This window comes from Uloborus diversus, chromosome 1 (genome assembly GCF_026930045.1).
Source record: "Uloborus diversus isolate 005 chromosome 1, Udiv.v.3.1, whole genome shotgun sequence".
Lineage (NCBI taxonomy): Eukaryota > Metazoa > Arthropoda > Arachnida > Araneae > Uloboridae > Uloborus > Uloborus diversus.
This window is the reverse complement of record NC_072731.1, coordinates 179,744,278-179,763,896: the sequence shown is the minus strand read 5'-3', so window position 1 is coordinate 179,763,896 and position 19,619 is coordinate 179,744,278. Positions and strand designations below refer to the sequence as shown.

General features: G+C 32.6%; 1 protein-coding gene across 1 annotated transcript in view; it reads left to right on the top strand.

Annotated features, from left to right (window-relative positions):
* Window positions 1-19,619, top strand: part of LOC129233707 (cytoplasmic FMR1-interacting protein-like) — a 94,363-nt gene that overhangs the window by 54,218 nt on the left and 20,526 nt on the right. Inside the window, exons 15-19 of the mRNA XM_054867685.1 lie at window positions 3,069-3,222; window positions 6,679-6,764; window positions 9,401-9,474; window positions 10,866-11,268; window positions 12,086-12,285. Of these exons, the coding sequence (XP_054723660.1) occupies window positions 3,069-3,222; window positions 6,679-6,764; window positions 9,401-9,474; window positions 10,866-11,268; window positions 12,086-12,285 (917 nt within the window). The remainder of the gene's footprint in view (window positions 1-3,068; window positions 3,223-6,678; window positions 6,765-9,400; window positions 9,475-10,865; window positions 11,269-12,085; window positions 12,286-19,619) is intronic.

Sequence of the window (19,619 nt, the reverse complement as noted above, 5' to 3'; positions counted from 1 at the left end):
TCAGGGAAAAATCAGGGAAATATCAGGGAATTTTGAAAAAATAACAAAAAATCAGGGAAAATTGATTTTATGAAGAAAAAAAATTTTTTTTTTTTGCTTTACAAAATTAAATACTCTAATTCCCTACGCATTTTCTGCCAATTATCTGTTCAAAAAAGTAAAATTAATGAGGTGCGATTATACACTGCCGCATATTTGTGCATCTTTTTTCCTCAACGTCAAAGTATTGAATGTTACTTATTAACCACAGGATGAACTTATTAAGATTGCTTCTGTGTCTGTTAGGTTGTTTATTTTACCTAGCATGAAATTTCCTTTTACACTTTCAATGCTACGTAAAATAAACAACCATATAGGCAAAGAGGAAGCCTTTATTAATGCCTTAGCTTGTTGCCTTTATTCCATTGTCTCGAAGTAATTAAGTACGTAATCACGATTTCAAGAAGAAATCTTTGGTGGTTTTTGAATTAATACTATAAAAGCTTAAAAGTTATTACTTCTTTGGATTTTTAATTTAATTGCTAAAATAGAACTTTCAATTAAAAAAACTTTGTTTTTTGCCGTTATACTATTTGTTGTCGCCGCAGATTATAAAGGTTTTCTTTTCTTCAGACTTAAGTAATTTTTTAATTTTATAACCAAGTTGTATTCTTTTATATATTTTGATATTAAGTAATTGCTTTTTTTTTCTTGCATTCAAAGTTGTTTGTTACAAAAGCAATCTAAGATTTTGTTTCATTACATACTGAAATCATTTGAAAGAGAGTTAACTGGTGAACTTAAGTAAATATTTTTATTTTTTTATTGTTAAAATACTGTATTCATTCATTAAAACCTATATTCTTGATTATAGAAAAGCTTCCTATGAATGGATGTCAAATGGTTTCATCTATTTTGCATAAATATGTCAATTAGTTAGATAAGAATAACTACATTACTTCTATTCTTTCACTATTACTTGTTATTCTTGCAACAATTATTATACTGTTTGAAAACTTAGTTCAAAATAATTTCAATTACTTTTAGTTCTATCATAAATACACATATGTTTTTAAGAGTAATTTTAATAGTTTCTTAAATTTCTTATGCTAAGTGGTTTCTGAAAGTAAAGTTTTTTTTTTTTTTAATTTTCTATAATCTTTGCATGTATAAAAATTTAATATACTGTTTTGTTGGTTTTTCTTTCCTTCCAAAAACATTGTCTTTTTTTTATAACCATTTTATTAAAAAAGTAGCATCTTTTTAAAATATATCTTTAGTTCAACAACTTTATACAACTTAAAACGTTTAAAATACTGCATTTAATACAAACGTTTAAAATACTGCATTTAATACAATGGATTTCAAGTAGAGCAAAGAAAGAAAACCATTATCATTGGTAACGTAAATCAGGGAAATTTGGTGAACTTAATCAGGGAAATCAGGGAAAAGTCAGGGAACTTTTTTCACAGTTCCTGTCGCCACCCTGAACACGTGTTTAGCAGTTTTAAATGAGGGATATATCCTGAAAATTTCAGCAAAATCAAAATTATCAACTATCCAGCCTGCCTGATCCTTAAAAAAACTGGCTCTTAAGGTCATTTAGCCACATTAACATGGTTCACGACACTCAGGGTTGTAGTTTTGGCCGGACAAAACCCATTTTGGCCGTGCCACTGGCAAAAACCAGCCAAAACTGAATTTAACCACCATAGAGCTGGCCAAAACTGTATTGTATAAAAACGCATTAATATGTGTACACAGCACACATATAGTTTGTATGCATAATACTGCACATTTTAATGCATAATTAAAAGAAATAGGATGTGTATTTATCATAATTGGAATAGTTTTTAAAACTGATTTTTGATTAAATGCAACTTTTCTTTAACTTTAAAAACTATTCACAACGAATACAAAGGACACGTGTTTATTAGGAATACTAAACAGCCTACAATATAAACTAATAACTACTCTTCACAAAACATGTAACATGTTTGCAGTGTAATAAAAAAATAGTAATATACTTTGATTAAAATTCATTTTGTGTGCATAAAATTATGAAACAAGTAGGTATATATTGTACTGTTTGAAACATATTTTTAAAAAATATGATGTAACTAACCTTTTGGAACATGCCATCATTTATTACTTGTATAGAGTGTAAAATGAACAGTTAACTAAAATAATGAATAGTGACTCATTATAGGATTGATGTTTCATATTTCTTTTAATTGTATAGTCTTTAATTTTGATTTTCAACTTTATTATTTCCTATATCCACATCCAATGGCCAAAACTGGACAAAACTGATTTCATCCAACCCACTTTTAACCAGTTTTGTCCATAGTTAAAACCTCCTCTGGCCGAAACTCTAACAACTCATCCTGTGATCCCAATCACAAAGACAATAGAATAGGACATGTTCAGCCACTGCAAAGTAAAATCAATAAGCAATTTTGAATGCTTAAAAAAAGGAAGTAAAGGTTTTTTTTTTCTGTCCTTGGTAATTGCATATTTTTCCATTGGATAAATTATCAAGTCATTTATTTCTTTCTCTTGATATCTATATCATAATTTTGTTTTGTGGATCAATTTATGCAATACAGTTATGTGTAATTAAATACATTTTGAGGACTTATGCATTGTTTGGGTTAGTTTTATATTTTTTCTGTTAATTAAATGCAGCATTTCCATGGTTTCAAAGTTCAAGACTTGTTCGAAATTTCTAAACTGGATTCTGTCGAAACATTTTGTACAAGGTTAATTATTTTGGTTATTTGTTTTTGTGAAATTTTTATTTTGTTGCAGTGAGAACAGAATATTAATGTTTTTTAACTGTAAATGGTCCTTCCAGTCATCTTTTTTAAAGTATGAATCCACCTCCCATGCCCTCTTTTCAATTATAAATGGTACTCTTTTACCCTTTTCTTTTACTAATGTTTGTTGGAAGCCATGCAATTGTAAAATAACCTATTTTGCATCTTACATGGTAGGAACATCAAATTATGTCATGTTCAATAATTTTATGAACTAAACTGCTTAGATATTACTTTTTTATTTCTTATTTATCTTTTACAAAATTTCAGTTATATATGGTAAGAACCATGCTGGAGTCTCTAATTGCTGATAAAAGTGGTGGCAAAAGAACTCTTAGAAAAGACATAGATGGTCCTTACCTCGTTGCAATTGATACCTTTCACAAAGCATCTTTTTATTGGAATTATTTGCTAGATTTCAGTCGTAAGTATTCTTTTATTTTGCTGTTTTAAATTTATTAATTGTTTTATTCCCTCAAATTCCATCCATAATTTAATTAGTGAACTGACTACCCGCAACTACGAGTTCCAAGAAGTTAGCTGAGTTTCCAGTCTGTTTTCAACTCTTCCAGGTGTATATTGGTAAAGGATGTGGACTTGCATTTCTGTTCAAGCTGAACCCACTAAGACGTTTCCTTTTCATTGCTTTACATGATTGTGTGTCTCAAAAATGCGTGCTATCAAGCACCCTAGCTAGGGTATCCTATTATTAACCTTGATTTTTTTCTTAAATTTTGTATATATAATGTATATATTTTTTTTATTACTGTTATTACTATTATATTTCAAAGAAAAGGGAGAAAAAGAGAAAGCCCGTCGTAGTATCTCGAGTACTCTTGCTACAACCGGTTTGCTCTTTTACACAATATGCCTTTTAATGTAACTCTTTTCGTCACTATTATATTATATTATTCCTGTTTTCGTACTTAATTTCCAAAATGAAAGCCGATTTTTGGCCCTTCTTCTCATCCTCTTCTGTAAGCATCGGAGGAAGAAACAGATACGTGTATTAGGATTCACTAAGCTGTTTCTTCCTCTTTTTTTTTGAAAATGCTGTTACTGGGGATGTTTACAGTGGGCCGTTACCAGGCTTTTCAACTTGGATGTATACAACCTTTTAACCAAGAGTCTTTTCACTATAAGTATTTTTGTATATTTACTTTTTAGTTAATATTTTTATTTTATACGAGGATATATATGTAACAGCATTCTCTCTAATTAATTCCTAGTAACTCGGTTCCAATATAGCACCTCGAGCCTACTAACTTTTTCAAGCCTTTTCCCCCTTATATATGTATTGGGTGAGTGCAAAAGTTCGTGTGGAGTTTGTGAAAGAAAGTCATACAGTGATTAGGCAAGCAAAACTCTTTATTCAATCAATGATATATTCTCCATCATTGTCTATAATCTTCTTCCTACGTTCTGGCAGCATACGGATGCCCCGATCATAAAAACTGCGTGGTTTAGATTGGAAGGACGAAGACACGACGTTTTGTAAGACATTTAAAGAGTCAAGTTTTTTTCCATTTAAATGATTTTGCAATGACCGGAATAAGTGATAATCCGATGGTGGGATATCAGGAGAATACGGTGGATGAGTTAGGACATCCCATTTCAGGCTGTTCAGTTTGCGTAGCGTCTGTCTTGAAACGTGTGGTCTAGCATTATCTTGATGGAAGACTACGCCTTTGCGATTTGACAAACTCGGACGTTTCTGTTTGATTTCTCGGTTCAGATTAGTTAATTGAAGACAGTACTTGTCCGAATCAATCGTTTGGCCGGCGGGGAGAAACTCAAAATAAATTATACCCTTGCAATCCCACCAACAAGAGAGCATCACCTTCATTGGGTGCAAACTGGCCTCTGCCATTGCGTCACCATGTTCACCTGCCTGTTTCCATGTGCGTTTGCACTGAACGTTGTTGTACAGGACCCATTTTTTTTATTGCCCGTCACTAATCGATCCAAAAACGGCTCGTTTTTGAGCCGCCCGAGTAAAGATACTGCAGCAGACATTCGCTGGATTTTGTTGCTCTCAATCAATAAATGGGGCACCCATATATCAAGCTTTAAAATGCTAAAAAGCGGTTGGTCGTTCAACATTAAGTGCTGTAGCAACTTCCTCTGTTGAAATTCGCGGAGTATTCTGAACTAAAGAACACAAAACGTTATCATCAATGTTGGAAGGTCGGTGGTGTTAATGACAACATGTTACGCCCGTTCTAACGCCATCTATTGCAACTCCGCACGAACTTTTGCACTCACCCAATATATATATATATATATATATATATATATATATATATATATATATATATATATATATATATATATGGTTTTTTTTTCTATGTATATGCGTATATGTATGTGTGTGTGTGTGTATGTATGTATATATATGTATGTGTGTGTATGTATGTATATATGTATATATATATATATGTATGTGTGTGTGTATGTATATGTATGTATGTATATATATGTATGTATGTATGTGTGTATAGGTATGTGCGTATGTACGATATGTATATGTATTTCAAGAGTTTTCCCTTCAGTTTCTTTCCCTCCCCCTCAACCACCATGGTACCCTTCACCGGTTAAGCTAGAAATGGCAGGTACGAAGGTATCATTGGTTTAAAATAAAATATCTTTTTCTAAACATTTTTATCATGTATATTTAATTTTTAGGATATTTTTTGTACAAATTATCTTCCTTTTCAATTTTATTACAAATCTGAGTGAAAGCAATACTCTATCCTGCTTTAACTATCATATTGTAAATGCCGTATGTGTTCTTTCCCTTTTAAGTAATTAATATAATTTGGATTAATGATCCATGAATTAGTTTGTTTTGTAGCTGTTAGCCTAAAAATTAAAAAAAAAAAAAAGCTAACTAAATTTGAGATTGCACTTAGATATAAAAACAAATAAATAAAGATTTCGACTTTTTTTAAAAACAATGTTGAAGAGCATTTTTATACTAATGGGGACCCCAAATAAAAAATGTCAAAAAAGAAAAAAAATGATTGACAAGAAAATAAGATAAATTTTTAACATAATATAATTTTAAAGAATCTATACAGTGTTGCTGAATTACTATCTGGCTAGAGACTGTCTTAAAGGTTTGAATAATCCATTGTTTGAAATAAGAAAGTGGTAAAAAAAAAAAGGTAACTTACCAGATTTAGGAGTGGGCACGTACTTAGAGAGAGAGAGTAACCGTGCCATAATTGGAAAAAAGCAAAAAAAACCCCTCACATTCATTTCATTGTAGTCACAGACATACGTCATGCAAAATAAAGCAATTTCTGGCACCATGGAGACCATTTCTAATTGCTTTGATGGCAAAGTTTTCAATCCCCATTAATTATGCAAAAACGATTGCCTATAATATATACATGGACCTGTACAAATACAAAATTTTAAATTGAAACTAAAAGAGGGAAATTCAGAAAAAAAGAGAAAGAAAGAATGAAAATAGAATATCTTTGAGGTCTGCACTTACAAAAAGGTTTAGTAAAGTTTTTTTTTGAGAATAAATGAATAAATTTTCGGAGCAGAGTCAAAATTTTAGGTAATTTCGAGAAATTTATGCTTTTGGCTGCATTTTTATTGTTACTCTAAAATTGATATATTGTGTCCCATTTATCATTCTCTCATTCTAATATTCTGCTTGTCATTTGAATCTGTTTTGTTCATATCAAATGACATTTTTGAAAATTGTTTTTCATCTCATATTAAATTTTCGGGAAATATTATGCTTAAATTATGAGCATAATCTCAAATTTTTGTTCGACATTATTCATTAATTAAAAAAATATGTTTAGTTCTTTTTGAAATTATTGCATTGTTAGATTTTAACTATTATTTATTTATTGCTCAGAAACATTGGAAGAATGTTGTGATTTGTCTCAGCTGTGGTATCGAGAATTTTACTTAGAAATGACCATGAGTATTAAAAGGATCCAGGTAATAGTTTCATACTAAGTGTTCTTATTTGTTTTGTAACATCATTTTAGATAATGGTAGGTTTTTTACTCTTGTTAAACATTAAATTTATTTTTAGTTAAATTTATTTTCAAAATTTCTTTTTGTTATTTTTTGGTCAATTTCAAAAGGTTTTTAACCCCTAAAAATCAAAATAAAAATGAGAAATATCACTCATAGAAAATTAAATATAATTATATATATGTTTAATACATGATGCATGTTATTTTTCTACAATTGCAATTAGTTGATATTTTAGTGTGATGAAAACTATCACTAAAAGATGCTTGTTTGAAGAAGTTAGCATAAACTTGTCCTCATTCTGTTTTAACAAGCATTTCTTTTGTCCGAATTATTATTTTTGTATTCAGTTTAATTTCTTTTTAGATAGAATTTAGTAGACATAATCATTTTCAGTACTGTTTGTGCTTTATGTTGCTTTTCACAAGGTTTGTTCATTAATTATTACAGTAGGTTCTTGATCAACCAGCTGAAATAGGACAGGGTTTAATCTGGCTACACACAGATCCTGTTAAATCAGAGAATGAATTTAAAAAATCATCAGTGAAATTCACTATTTAGTGAATTATTACAATTTAGTGTATTATTTAGTGAAAATTCACTATCTATTGAATTATACAGTTAAACTGCATTAAACAACTAACCAATCATATAAAGCATTTATTATGTAACTAAAGTTAACACGGAGCTTTTCACAAAAACACTTAAACAAATTCTGTCGTCTGTTTTTCTGATGAAGTTTGGAACTTTGACAACTTGTTACATTATTTCATAATATAGTAGCATTACATCAATAGAGGAAGTTGACACATGTTGCTGCATATGCAGAATAGCCACAGGCTACTTAATTGTGTCAGTAGGCGACATTGGAGACTTTCTCAAACAACAATAGGCAAAATATAAAGCAACGTATTTTCATTATGACTACTCTTTTGGAGATTTTTTTTTTCAAAGCAAGTTTTCATTTGAAAACATTTGAAGTTTTTTTTTTTTTTTTTTTTTTTTTTTTTTGCCCACTTTGTTGTATTGAAACCCATTATTTTTCATTATTCTTCATTTGAACTTTACCCTACTTTTTGTTACAAAAACTTCCTTTTTCTTTTATTAGGAATGGCTGTATAAAACCATTGCTTTTAAGCAACAATAATGGGGGCTTATATAAATAACCGAGTAACCTTTTTTTTTTTTTGAAAAGTGATTTGTTTAATAATACTCAAGTTTGTCATCTAAACTATTCACATAGGGTGATAACTGATCTTGGAATCCATGAAGAATTTTAATTAATAAAATGAAAATTCTAATATTTTGAAAATATTATTAGTGCAGGAAATTTGTAAAAAATTTTCTCAAAAAAAAAAAAAAAAAAAAAAAGTCCAAAATTCCCACAATTATGCTGTTAATTAATATTATTAGTCATTGTAGCTAGCCTAGGGCTGCATGCTATTAGGTGGAGGTGAAGTGAATAAAAGTCATTGTGGCTTATTTAAAACACAAATCTTATGTTGTTTTATTCTAAAGAGCTCATGTATTTGCTATTTTCATGTTTCTAGAGTCTTCTGCATTGTGAAAAATGCGATTTTTTTGCATCATTTGTGGGAATTTCCCCCCTTTTATTAAGCTTTGTTAAACTGCAAATAAGTACAATTTCTTTTTATTTTTGTTAAAACTTTAATTTAAAAATTTGCAAATAAAATTCCATGATTGTTTTAAGTGCTATTCATTATGTAAAGTGCTGAATCACTGGTTTTATTTCAATTTTATCAAGTTTTGAAATATTTGTGTAATATTTCTATGTAATTTCAAAAAAAGCACTAATTAATCAAAAATATTAAAAGAGATTATAGGATTATTATTTATTATTAGATATTAAAGGGATTATAGGATTAAAGGTCCCAATCCAGAAAAATCAGAAACTATATTATTATTATTTTAATTGTTAAGAGACTATGATATCACTAGTAAAGGTTTTTCGAGTTTTTATCCCTTTTCTACATTTCTTTTCAATTTGATTAAAAAAAAATACAACAAAAAAATAAATATTAAAGTTTTTACTAACTGGTTTTTCAATTTCTAGGCGAAAGTTTTGTAGATGAATAACAGCTGAGTTAAACCAATGATCGGTTTAAATGGAGGCTGGTTAAGCGGGGCTCTGCTGCATTATTATTATATATATTTTTTTTGTTTCTTATTTAATTATTTCACATTTTGTAAACCAAAATTTGCTAACTCAAATGAGGCTGTCCTTAAATGAAGTTGCCCCCCATTTCCCCCCCACCAGGAAAAAAAAAGCTAACCTTAATTTTAAATGTGGGAGAATTGCGCAAATAAAATTGAAAGAAAATGTTTCAATTTCAGTGAAATAGTTATGGCTGATTAAACATTAAAAAACTAGAAAATTTAGGCAATATGAATCAAGACATTCTTGCATAATTGATTCCAAACAAATTTCATGGATTTTGACCTTAAAAACTTTTACCTAAAAAACGTGCAATTTATGTTTAAAAAATAATAATAATAAAGAAAAATAAGCGAAAAAAAAAGATAAAAATTGAGCCTTATTACGTCATTAAATGTTAATAATAATTATTAAATTTCAGTTTCCCATTGAAATGTCATTGCCTTGGATCTTGACCGATCATATTCTCAAAACTAAAGATCCATCTATGATGGAGTAAGTAACATTTCTTTTTAATGAAGTGATAGGATTCATGTGTTTAAACTAATACCTTGTGCAGTGTATTTAATAAATTTAATGCTTTCTATAAATATTTTCTGTTTATCTTTTTTTAAAAATAAATTTATAATCTTATAGACCTGTAGAGATTTAACTTTGTAAAAAGTGTTGTAAGGTGTCTACTAACCTACATAACTTTGAAAATTGGTGTGTAATTCTATAAACAAAAATGTGGGGAAGTTTTGAAAACCTGAGAAAAATCTGGGTTATTTTTCTGATTAGAAAACAAAATTTAATGTTGTTTTAAAATCTCTCGTATGGTTTCATTGGATTTCTTTGTCAGTTTACTTTATTTTCCTATATTTATTAGCGAATTGAACATTGTTATCCTACTCTATTTTTCAATGTAAGAAATCATAAAATGATTGAAATAACGTATAAATAGAAGTTTTAACTCATAAGTTAAGAATAATTTAAAAACTGAGCAAAGTTAATGCATTTCAGATTAGTTTTAGCTTTTTGTAATATACTTTCTGTAATATTGAAAATATGCTTTTTCTAAGAATTTTGTTATTGGCATAGATATTCTAGAGAATTCAGGGAATGTAATAGCTGGTCTATTGTTATAAAACAGATTCTTAGTAGTTATAGTTATTGTTAGAGATGTGTGTATTAATATGCAGTAATCGGTCTAATTTTGCTGATTAATTGGCAGGAAGAATATATTTTATATACTTTTTAATAATTTTTAAATCTTAAAGGATTTCTTGAACAAGTTGAATAAATTTATTAACAATAAATGAATATGATTTTCTACAACATAAGTATAACATGTGGCATGAAATTGTCTGCCTAAAATAAAGACAAACAATACAAAATTTGCATAAAACTGAATGAAATATTGAAATGAATCCTCACAGCTGAAGTTCACATAATTGTGAATGTGAAGAATTAATTCCAAGTAGAAAATGTGGGGCAAAGTCAAATGTTAAAATATTTACTCTGCTTTTAGCACCACCTATCTGGTATATTTTAACTATAAATATATGTATAACATGTATAACATGTATGTAACATATGTATAACACATGTAGTCTACTTTATTATGTAGTATACAATAATAAAAGCAATTTTCAAGAATTGATATTCAAATTGCTGATCAATCGGTAATCAACCAATTTGCTTATTGGCGCATCCCTGATTATAATCATCATTTTTTTTTCTGATTACATATTTGTAATAGATTTTACACAATTGTATACTTTTACTTTTAACCCTGCTATTACAGACATGTTGAAAATTTGTAAGCTATAAAATAATCATTTTCATTCACTTGTCTAATGTAAAATTATCTTTTGATTTCATTTGCTGTTTTTAAATTTTTACAGGTGTGTTCTTTATCCTCTTGATTTGTATAATGACAGTGCTTATTATGCACTTACAAAATTTAAGAAGCAATTCTTGTATGATGAAGTTGAAGCTGAAGTGAATTTATGTTTTGATTCATTTGTTTACAAGTTGAGTGAACAAATATTTCAATATTACAAGCACCTTGCTGGGAGCATTCTTTTGGACAAAAGGTTTCGTGCAGAATGTGCTAGCTATGGAACATGTTTTCATTATCCTCCAGCAAATCGTTACGAAACTTTATTGAAGCAACGGCATGTTCAGCTCTTAGGTCGATCAATTGATTTAAACAGACTAATTGCACAAAGAGTCAATGCTGCATTACAGAAGTCTTTAGATTTGGCAATAAGTCGCTTTGAAGCAGGAGATATAACAGGAGTAATTGTAAGTTATTTCTTGTGTATAAATGTTTTTATATATTTTTTTTTTCACAAATTGAAATTTACTCTTAAAATGAGCTGATTTTAAACGTACATTAGAACCTCTGAAATCCAACCCCGAGACCTAAATTTCCACATAGTCCAAGCACCTTGCGAAGTGAAAGTATAAATATTAAATTTGAAAATATAAAAAATCAATAACTTTTCTAAAGTTAGTTTCTTTATGACAGCTACTTTTAGCAAACACTTGAATACAATGTACGATACCACTCTGTACTGTATGTGTAGATTTGAATTCAGTAATCTTTCATTGACATACCAAACTGCAGGGGCGCCCATCTAGGGGGGGGGGGGCATGGCTGAAACTGCACCATTAAAATTTTTGAGGTTCTTTAAAGTTTCTTTTCATTTTTTTTTGGGGGGGGGGGTGCGCTTTTCCAATTACAGGAGGGGGGAGCACCTCTGCAAACTGAATCTGCTTGCTAATGGGATTAGCGTTAGCACAGTCACTCTGTACTTCTACAGATTTTCAGACTATCATTGATGTAATAACAGGAGTTTAAGTTTACCATCTGATAAATGTGAACTTTTCAGAATTAGTTCAGATTTCTTAGGTTTTACTGTATACCTGTAGTATTGGGTGCTGCTTAAGCCACATTTTTGTTTAATTTGTTCCTATTTCAAAAAGATAGCTTATTCATAAATTGAAACATTTATTCTTATTTTTAAAAATATTTCGAAATGCTTATGGGATCAATGATTTTGCTTGAAATACTTTTGCGTCAACATGAAAATTCATTTAGCTGTGATATTTAATTTAGGAACTGGAAGGCTTAATAAATGTGAACAAATTAGCCCATAAGCTACTAGGAAAATACATTACTTTAGATGATTTTGATGCAATGTTCAGAGAAGCTAATCACAATGTCCTTGCTCCATATGGACGAATTTGCCTTCATGTCTTTTGGGAATTGAATTTTGATTTCTTGCCAAATTATTGCTACAATGCAGCAACTAACAGGTAAGTTTTCCTTTAACTAACACAAAATGTATATTTATTTAGTTTTTTTTTTTTTTTTTTTTGCATGTTGAGAGTACAAAAGCAAGGAATAAAGCTAACCTGCAAGATACAGTAACCCTTTGTTACAACACTCCTTGTTATAACGCTCATTTCGATATATTGCGCTTTCTTTTCATTTGCCTCCCAAAAAATGAATGACAGTAAAAAAAAATTTTTCTTTATATTTGACATCTAAAAAAAATAAAACATGTTTCTCATTTCAAGTTTTTTTTTTTTTAATGAACAAACCTGGCATGGTATGTTATCTATACATCTTTCGTTCATTTCAGTTAAAGCTGCAACTTATAATTTGTTTTCCACCATAAAACAATGAAAACTATTTTTACTTATTTCTTTTATTGTAAAAGAGCAATTATTAAACTAATTTTCTTAGGTTTTTTTGAAAAACAAGTTATAATATGATAATAAACAAAACTTTTCCAAATGCACCTGTCATTAAGTAGTACTTTTACTGAAACTTTACTTTTTATGACTGGTCATATTGCCTTTTGGATACATTGTGCTCTTTTGTTGTCTCCTGACAAGTGCAGAATAACAAAGGGTTACTGTATAAACATTGAACCTGAAATCTTAAACAAAAAAGATTTTTTTTTTTTTTTTTTTTTTTGGGCAAGAAAGTGCCAGCAAAGCTTTGATTTTTTTCCGAACTGGGACAAATTATGACACTGCTGCCCTTGCCCATCTTCCTTCAAGTTGTTCTTACAAGTTTCAACGAAAAGGCACTTGGAAGTATGAAATATATTTGCCCCTCTTCCCCAGAAGGTGCTGCCCGGAGCAAGGGCCCCTGCTTCCTCCACTATATCTGCCACTGCATGGAGCATAATCATAATGCCCCTTCCTTTTGTATAAAGATGCAGTGTGTATAAAGTCAGGTGAGCTAATAATTAAAAGATTGCAGAAGAACTTTGTGTTTTTACTGTCTATTCATAAAAATAGAAAGTGCCATGTGTAGTTAAGAAATCCCATTATATAGTTTTGTACACCTCTTATGGTGGTTACCCCATTTTTGACTAGTGTATGAATTTTGATGACCTCTGTAAAATCATAAGTCAATAGCAGAGAAAAATTAAAAGTTGTTTTAAACATTATTCATATCGTCGCCTAAGAACAACAGTAACACATCTAATTCCAAGAATAACACTAAGATATCATACTGTTGCTCTGAGGCGACGATATGTGGTTGTAAGGGATACAAGTATTGAAACAAATATCAATCATAGTCTGTTCCTGAATCTGGGTGGATTGACCGTCTATTCAGTAACATTAAATTTAAACTATTTTTATTTATGAATATTATAAATTAAAATATTGTAACGGATCCAGTGCGACTTCCAACTTTCTTGAAAGGACGACACAGTTCTTGATAAAAACACAGGAACTTTATTTACACTATGTACAGGAGAAATTGTTACTAACTGCTAAATTAATCATCAGCAATTAAATAAATATCACTCAACACCGTAAACTCAACGGTTACACACGTATTTACTTCCAAATACGAAAACAACACAGTGAAATGCCTCGCAATAAACAGAGCTAATACACTCTCAGTACAAATTCTCAATCGAAACTCAACTTTTTATCCAGCGTAACGGCTTATATACCAGGGTTCGTATGGGTTATGGAAATCCTGGAAAGTCATGGAAAAAAAATAAGCAAATTTCAGACCTGGAAAAGTCATGGAAAATTGAAATTTTCCGTCTAAGTCATGGAAATTTATTTTCAGTCATGGAAAAATGTTCTGGGAAATAGTAACAGTAGCCAAAAAGAGCATTAGAAATCTTGAGTGATTTAGTATTGCACCATAAAAGCTATTTAAACTGGAAAATTGAACGATCTAAAAAAACATTGCATTTGCATCCAAGTTCGTTTCCATCACTCCTAAATCTTTATTTTAAGGGGTCTAAGGACCCTTAACTTTCTAAATGTTCGATTTTCTGGAAAAAATATATGTTATGCCTAATTTAATTCTGAACAATTTGATACCTTATTTATTACCATACGCAAAACACTTTTCAAGTTATCGAAAAAATGTGTATACTTCCTCGTAGAGATTATGTTAGCAGAAGCTGTTTAAGTTTCTTTTTCACAGGTTGCGTTTTTTCAGGTTTCTCCTTTTGCACGCATAATATCTCAAAGTTTCTTATATATTTCTGTAAAACTTTTTGTGCATGCTTGTCTGGTTTAGTTTTATGATCTGAACCTAAATTTATTTATTTAATTTTTTTTTTTTTTGAAATTTTATAAGTTAATCTCAAAATTTTGGGGGAAAATATTTTTTTTTAAATATTAACTTTTATTTTTAGTTAAAATTTAGGTTTAGATCATAAAAATAAACCAGACAAACATGCATGAAAAGTTTTATGGAAATACATAAGAAACTTTCTAAAATATCATGTGCGCAAAACGAGAAACCGACGCTTGAGAAAAAGAGGCTTAAACAACTGCTGTAAACATAAATCTCAATGGGGAAAGTTTTTGCACTTTCATGATAACTTGAAAAGTTTTTTGCGTATGGTAATAAATAAGGTATGAAATTGTTCAGAATTAAATTTTGCGTAACATGTATTTTTTACAGGTTAAGGGTCCTTAGACCCCTTAAAATTTATCAGAGTTTATCTCAATTTGTTGAAGATTTTGGACAGTCTTTAGTTATGCGATAGAATACAGAAATAGGGGAATTCTAATGCTCAAAAACAGTAGTGCCCAATATACGGCCAGCAAAACTAATCTATGCGACCCACTGGTACGTTCATGTCATCATTCAAACATGTTCTGGAATTTCTGAACCTATTAATTTATATGCATTTGAAAATGTACAAATAAGCAAGCAATTACATTTAAATCAAAAGATTTATTTACTATGAAATGTTTTTATCTTTTCAAAAATAAATATCTGGTTTAGAAACATGAATTTACTAAAAAATGTGGCTTTATTTTAAAGAACCAAAAAATTGTCAATTTGACACTAAAAGGCAACTTTTGAAGCAAATTTATTGAAACTTAGTAATGATTCCTTTAACCTTTTCCCCAATCATTATCATTCTGCCTGTTCATAAAAAAATAGTTGACATTTAAGTATCATTCACTGTAGTTTTACTTAACTTAAACTTATATGATGAGAACAGGTAAAAATTATTCAGTTTTTTAGGTGTACATTGATACTTTTTCAATCAGGTAGTGGCATTCACATATAAGTTTTGCTAATGCTCTTTTCCCAAAAAAAAAAGGCAAGTTTGATATTAAATAGTACTATTCTCTTCATGTAACAAGGTCATGAAAATTTTCATGAAGTCATGAAAAAGTCCTGGAAAAGTCATGGAATTTTTTCATCCAAATAGAGTATGAACCCTGTATACACACCGAAAAGAGAGCTCTCAAATATTCCACAAGATTCGAAATGCTTCTCGAAAATAGTAGACTGTTATTTTATTTCTTCTTTTTATTCATTCACGAATCTTATCAATGAAAAATAGGGGGACCATATACTTCAACCGAATGTATAGGGGCTGTATATTCATTACGGGAAACTATTTACAGGTTACGTTACTACAATAATTACTATTTACAGAATTTGTAACATTGCCCCCTTCCTAAGGACTGCACGTCCCGGGCAGTATAATCCCCAGAAAGGGTGCCAAACTTCTATCACAAGTTCACAAATACACACATTAAATAATAACCAATAATGCATAGGAAACACAATAATAACAAGAAATATTACTAAACATTAAAAGCAAAAAAATTATCTACAACTTTTATGTTATCAACCATGGTTGTTTATGTAAAACTCATGAACTATGGCCATAGTATGGGGCTAACCGATCATAACGTACTACCCTAGGTTTTGCATTAGGTGATTTTTGGATCCTCACTACGACGCCATTCAGTCGGTTAAGGACTTTGTAGGGTCCATCCCAATGCAACTGCAATTTGGGTGAAAGGCCTTTCCGTCGGATGGGATTCCATAACCAAACCTTGTCACCTTCGTTGAATTCATGTCCAGTAGATCTTGTGTCGTATCGAGTCTTCATCTTCTCCGCCGCGATGTTGATTCGCTCTCGTGCGAAGTCATGAACGTGTCCCAACCGGGCCTGGAGATCCTGGATGTACTCCTCACGCGATGAAGGCGCATCCGGAGGACGACCGAAGACGAGATCACAAGGTAGCCGAAGCTCTCGTCCGAAGAGCATCTGAGATGGGTGCATATCCGGTAGTCTCGTGGACAGCACTGTGGTAGGCCAGCAGGAACAAAGGTAACTTCTTGTCCCAATCCTGTTGATTTCTGGAGACCATAAGCGAGAGATTATTCAGGATTGTGCGGTTAAATCTCTCCACCATGCTGTCCGATTGTGGGTGTAGTGGTGTTGTCCTAGTTTTCTCAATTCCAAGAATTTGACATAGGCCCTTAAACACAGCAGAGATGAAATTCCTCCCTTGCTCAGAATGGATCTACAAAGGTGTTCCATGTCTCGAGATCCAATGCTGGACTAGAGTCTCTGCTACGGTGGTAGCTTCTTGATCTGGAATGGGATATGCTTCTGGCCATTTGGTGAAGTAGTCGATGGAAACAAGAATGTATTTGTTCCCATCAGCAGTTCTTGGTAGAGGACCCAGGATGTCAATCCCAATTCGTTCGAAAGGAGCTCCAACGTTGTACAGATGTAGCTTCCCTCTGCTTCTTTTCTTTGGTCCTTTCCGAGCAGCACAGGCGTCACAAGAATGGCACCACTTCTCCACGTCATCCTTCGCCTTGCTCCAGAAGAAGCTCTCCCGAACTTCATTGAGGTTTTTCAAGACACCAAAATGTCCTCCAGTCGCACTACTGTGTATTTCTTTCAGAACATCTGAAATCCTTGATCGGGGAAGTAGTAACTGCCAACTAGATGTTTTGCTGTCGTCAGATTCCCATTTTCGGTGTAGTACGCTGTTCCGTAAATGGAGCGAGTTCCATAAAACCCAGTATCTTTTTGTTGCAGGACTGAAGATGGAAACGTCCTGCCAGCTAGGTCGCCGACTGTCACTCTCCATGAACTCCAAAATTGGTTTTATGTCGGGGTCTTCAAGTTGATCTTTTCGAACTTGGTCGTTACTCCATGGATCAGGTTCTGAGGATGTTGGAGTCACTGTCACCTGATAGGCAGTAGGGCTAGTCGTTCCATACTGTTTCTCGATTCGGGAACAATAATTGCAGTTCACAGTACAGGGTTTCCTTGATAAAGCGTCTGCATTACCTTGAGACAACCCTTTTCGGTGCTTGATCTCCATGTTCCTGGAGCCGCTGTATCCACCTGGCTATCTGGCCTTCCGGATTCTTGAAGTTCAAAAGCCAAGTTAACGAGGCATGATCTGTCCGAAGCAGAAACTTTCGGTCGTAGAGGTAATGATGGAAGTGTTCTACAGCTTTCACTATGGCCAGTAACTCCTTTCTGGTGACGCAGTAATTCCGCTCCGACTTTGATAAGCATTTGCTCCAGTAAGCGATGACATGTTCATTGCCGCCAATTTCTGGGCATAAAACAGCTCCGATGCCCTCGTGGCTTACATCAGTGTCTAGGATGAAGGATTTTCCAGGCTGAGGATATGAGAAAATAGGCATTGATGTTAAAGCCTCCTTCAGTTGTAGAAATGCATCTTCGCATTCATTGGACCATTCAAACTTTTGCTTGCTCTCCGTCAGCTTATGCAAAGGTCGTGCAATGTTGGAAAAACCCTTCACAAACTTCCTGCAGTACGTGCAGAGTCCCAGGAAACTTTTCAGTTGATGGATGAATTCATGACGACTCCAACCCTTGACCGCAGATACCTTTTCTGGATCGGTTTGTACACCCTCAGAAGAGATGATGTGACCAAGGTAGTTCACTTCCCGGCGGAACAAATTACATTTGGACGGGCTTAACTTCAGATTGGCTTTTTTAGGCTTTTTCAGCACTTTCCTAAGATTAGCCAGATGTTCACCGAAGCTGCCTCCCACGATGATGAAATCGTCTAAGTAGACCAGACAGGATTCGTAGGAAAGTCCTTAACACTGTCTCCATAAGACGCTCGAACCTAGCTGGTGCATTGCAGAGGCCAAAGGGCATCACTTTAAACTGCCATAAGCCTTGTCCAGTTGTAAACGCTGTTTTCTCTCGGTCATCAGGGTGTATCTCAACCTGCCAGTAGCTGCTCTTCAAGTCCAGGGTCGAAAACCACTTGTGTCCGGAAAGAGTGTCCAAGGTGTCGTCTATCCGTGGAAGAGGGTAACTGTCTTTCTTGGTGATTTCATTCAGCCGTCGGTAATCAACACAAAATCTGGTGGAGCCATCTTTCTTTCGGACCAAGACGATGGGAGAGGCCCAAAGACTGGATGACGGTTCGATGACGTCATTCTCCTTCATTTCTTTCAGGAGGGTCTCAACCTCTTCCTTCTGGGCGAACGGTAGTCGTCTTGGATGCTGTTTAATAGGGGGGTGTTCTCCAGTGTAAATCCTATGCTGCGTTAAATTCATACGGCCAACATCCTCCGATGTAGATGAAAACAGATGCTTGAAGTCGTCCACCAAGTGTTCCGCAGCAGTTCTTTGATCTTTCGATAATGGCGCACTCCCAATTAACTTCAATGTCAAGGACGCAGAAGACACAGTCTCGGGGAAATTGATTCTTCTAATGATGCAGTTTACTAGAGTACAAGTTGCTAACACTTCACCTTTCCGGATATTCCTTGGCCTTTCACTCACGTTGGCGACTCTCACAGGAATTACATCCTTAGAAAGGTCCACAAGCGTAGATGCTACCAGCACTCCTTTTAGGTTATTGTTTAGGTTAGGGTATTCAATGAGGCCGAATCTAAAGCTGTTGTTTTCTTCAATGGAGCCAGGTATCAATGATTCTGACCTTGAGGGAATCGATAAATCTGTTTGGGCTATTATTTGATGAGCGGACTTTACATCACTTTCTGCTGGGAAAACGGCTATGTCTTCTCTTGTCGAGTGCAGCTCATTAGTCTTGAAGTCGAGGTTGAAGTCATACTTCTTTAAAAAGTCCAATCCGAGAATGAAGGGGCCCGTGATATCAGCAACGAATGCGGTATGATGGTAGGTGGCATTCCCAAACACTATTTCCAAGTCCACTTTACCCTCAATCTCAATTTTGTCACCTGTCACAGTCTGGAGACTTACGCGTGGTGATGTCCACAACAGTTTCAATCCAAATTCACGAGCCACATCTGTCCTAACGATTGTCACATTGGCTCCCGTGTCGACAATCAGTTTGCAAGGATTCCCATTTACATG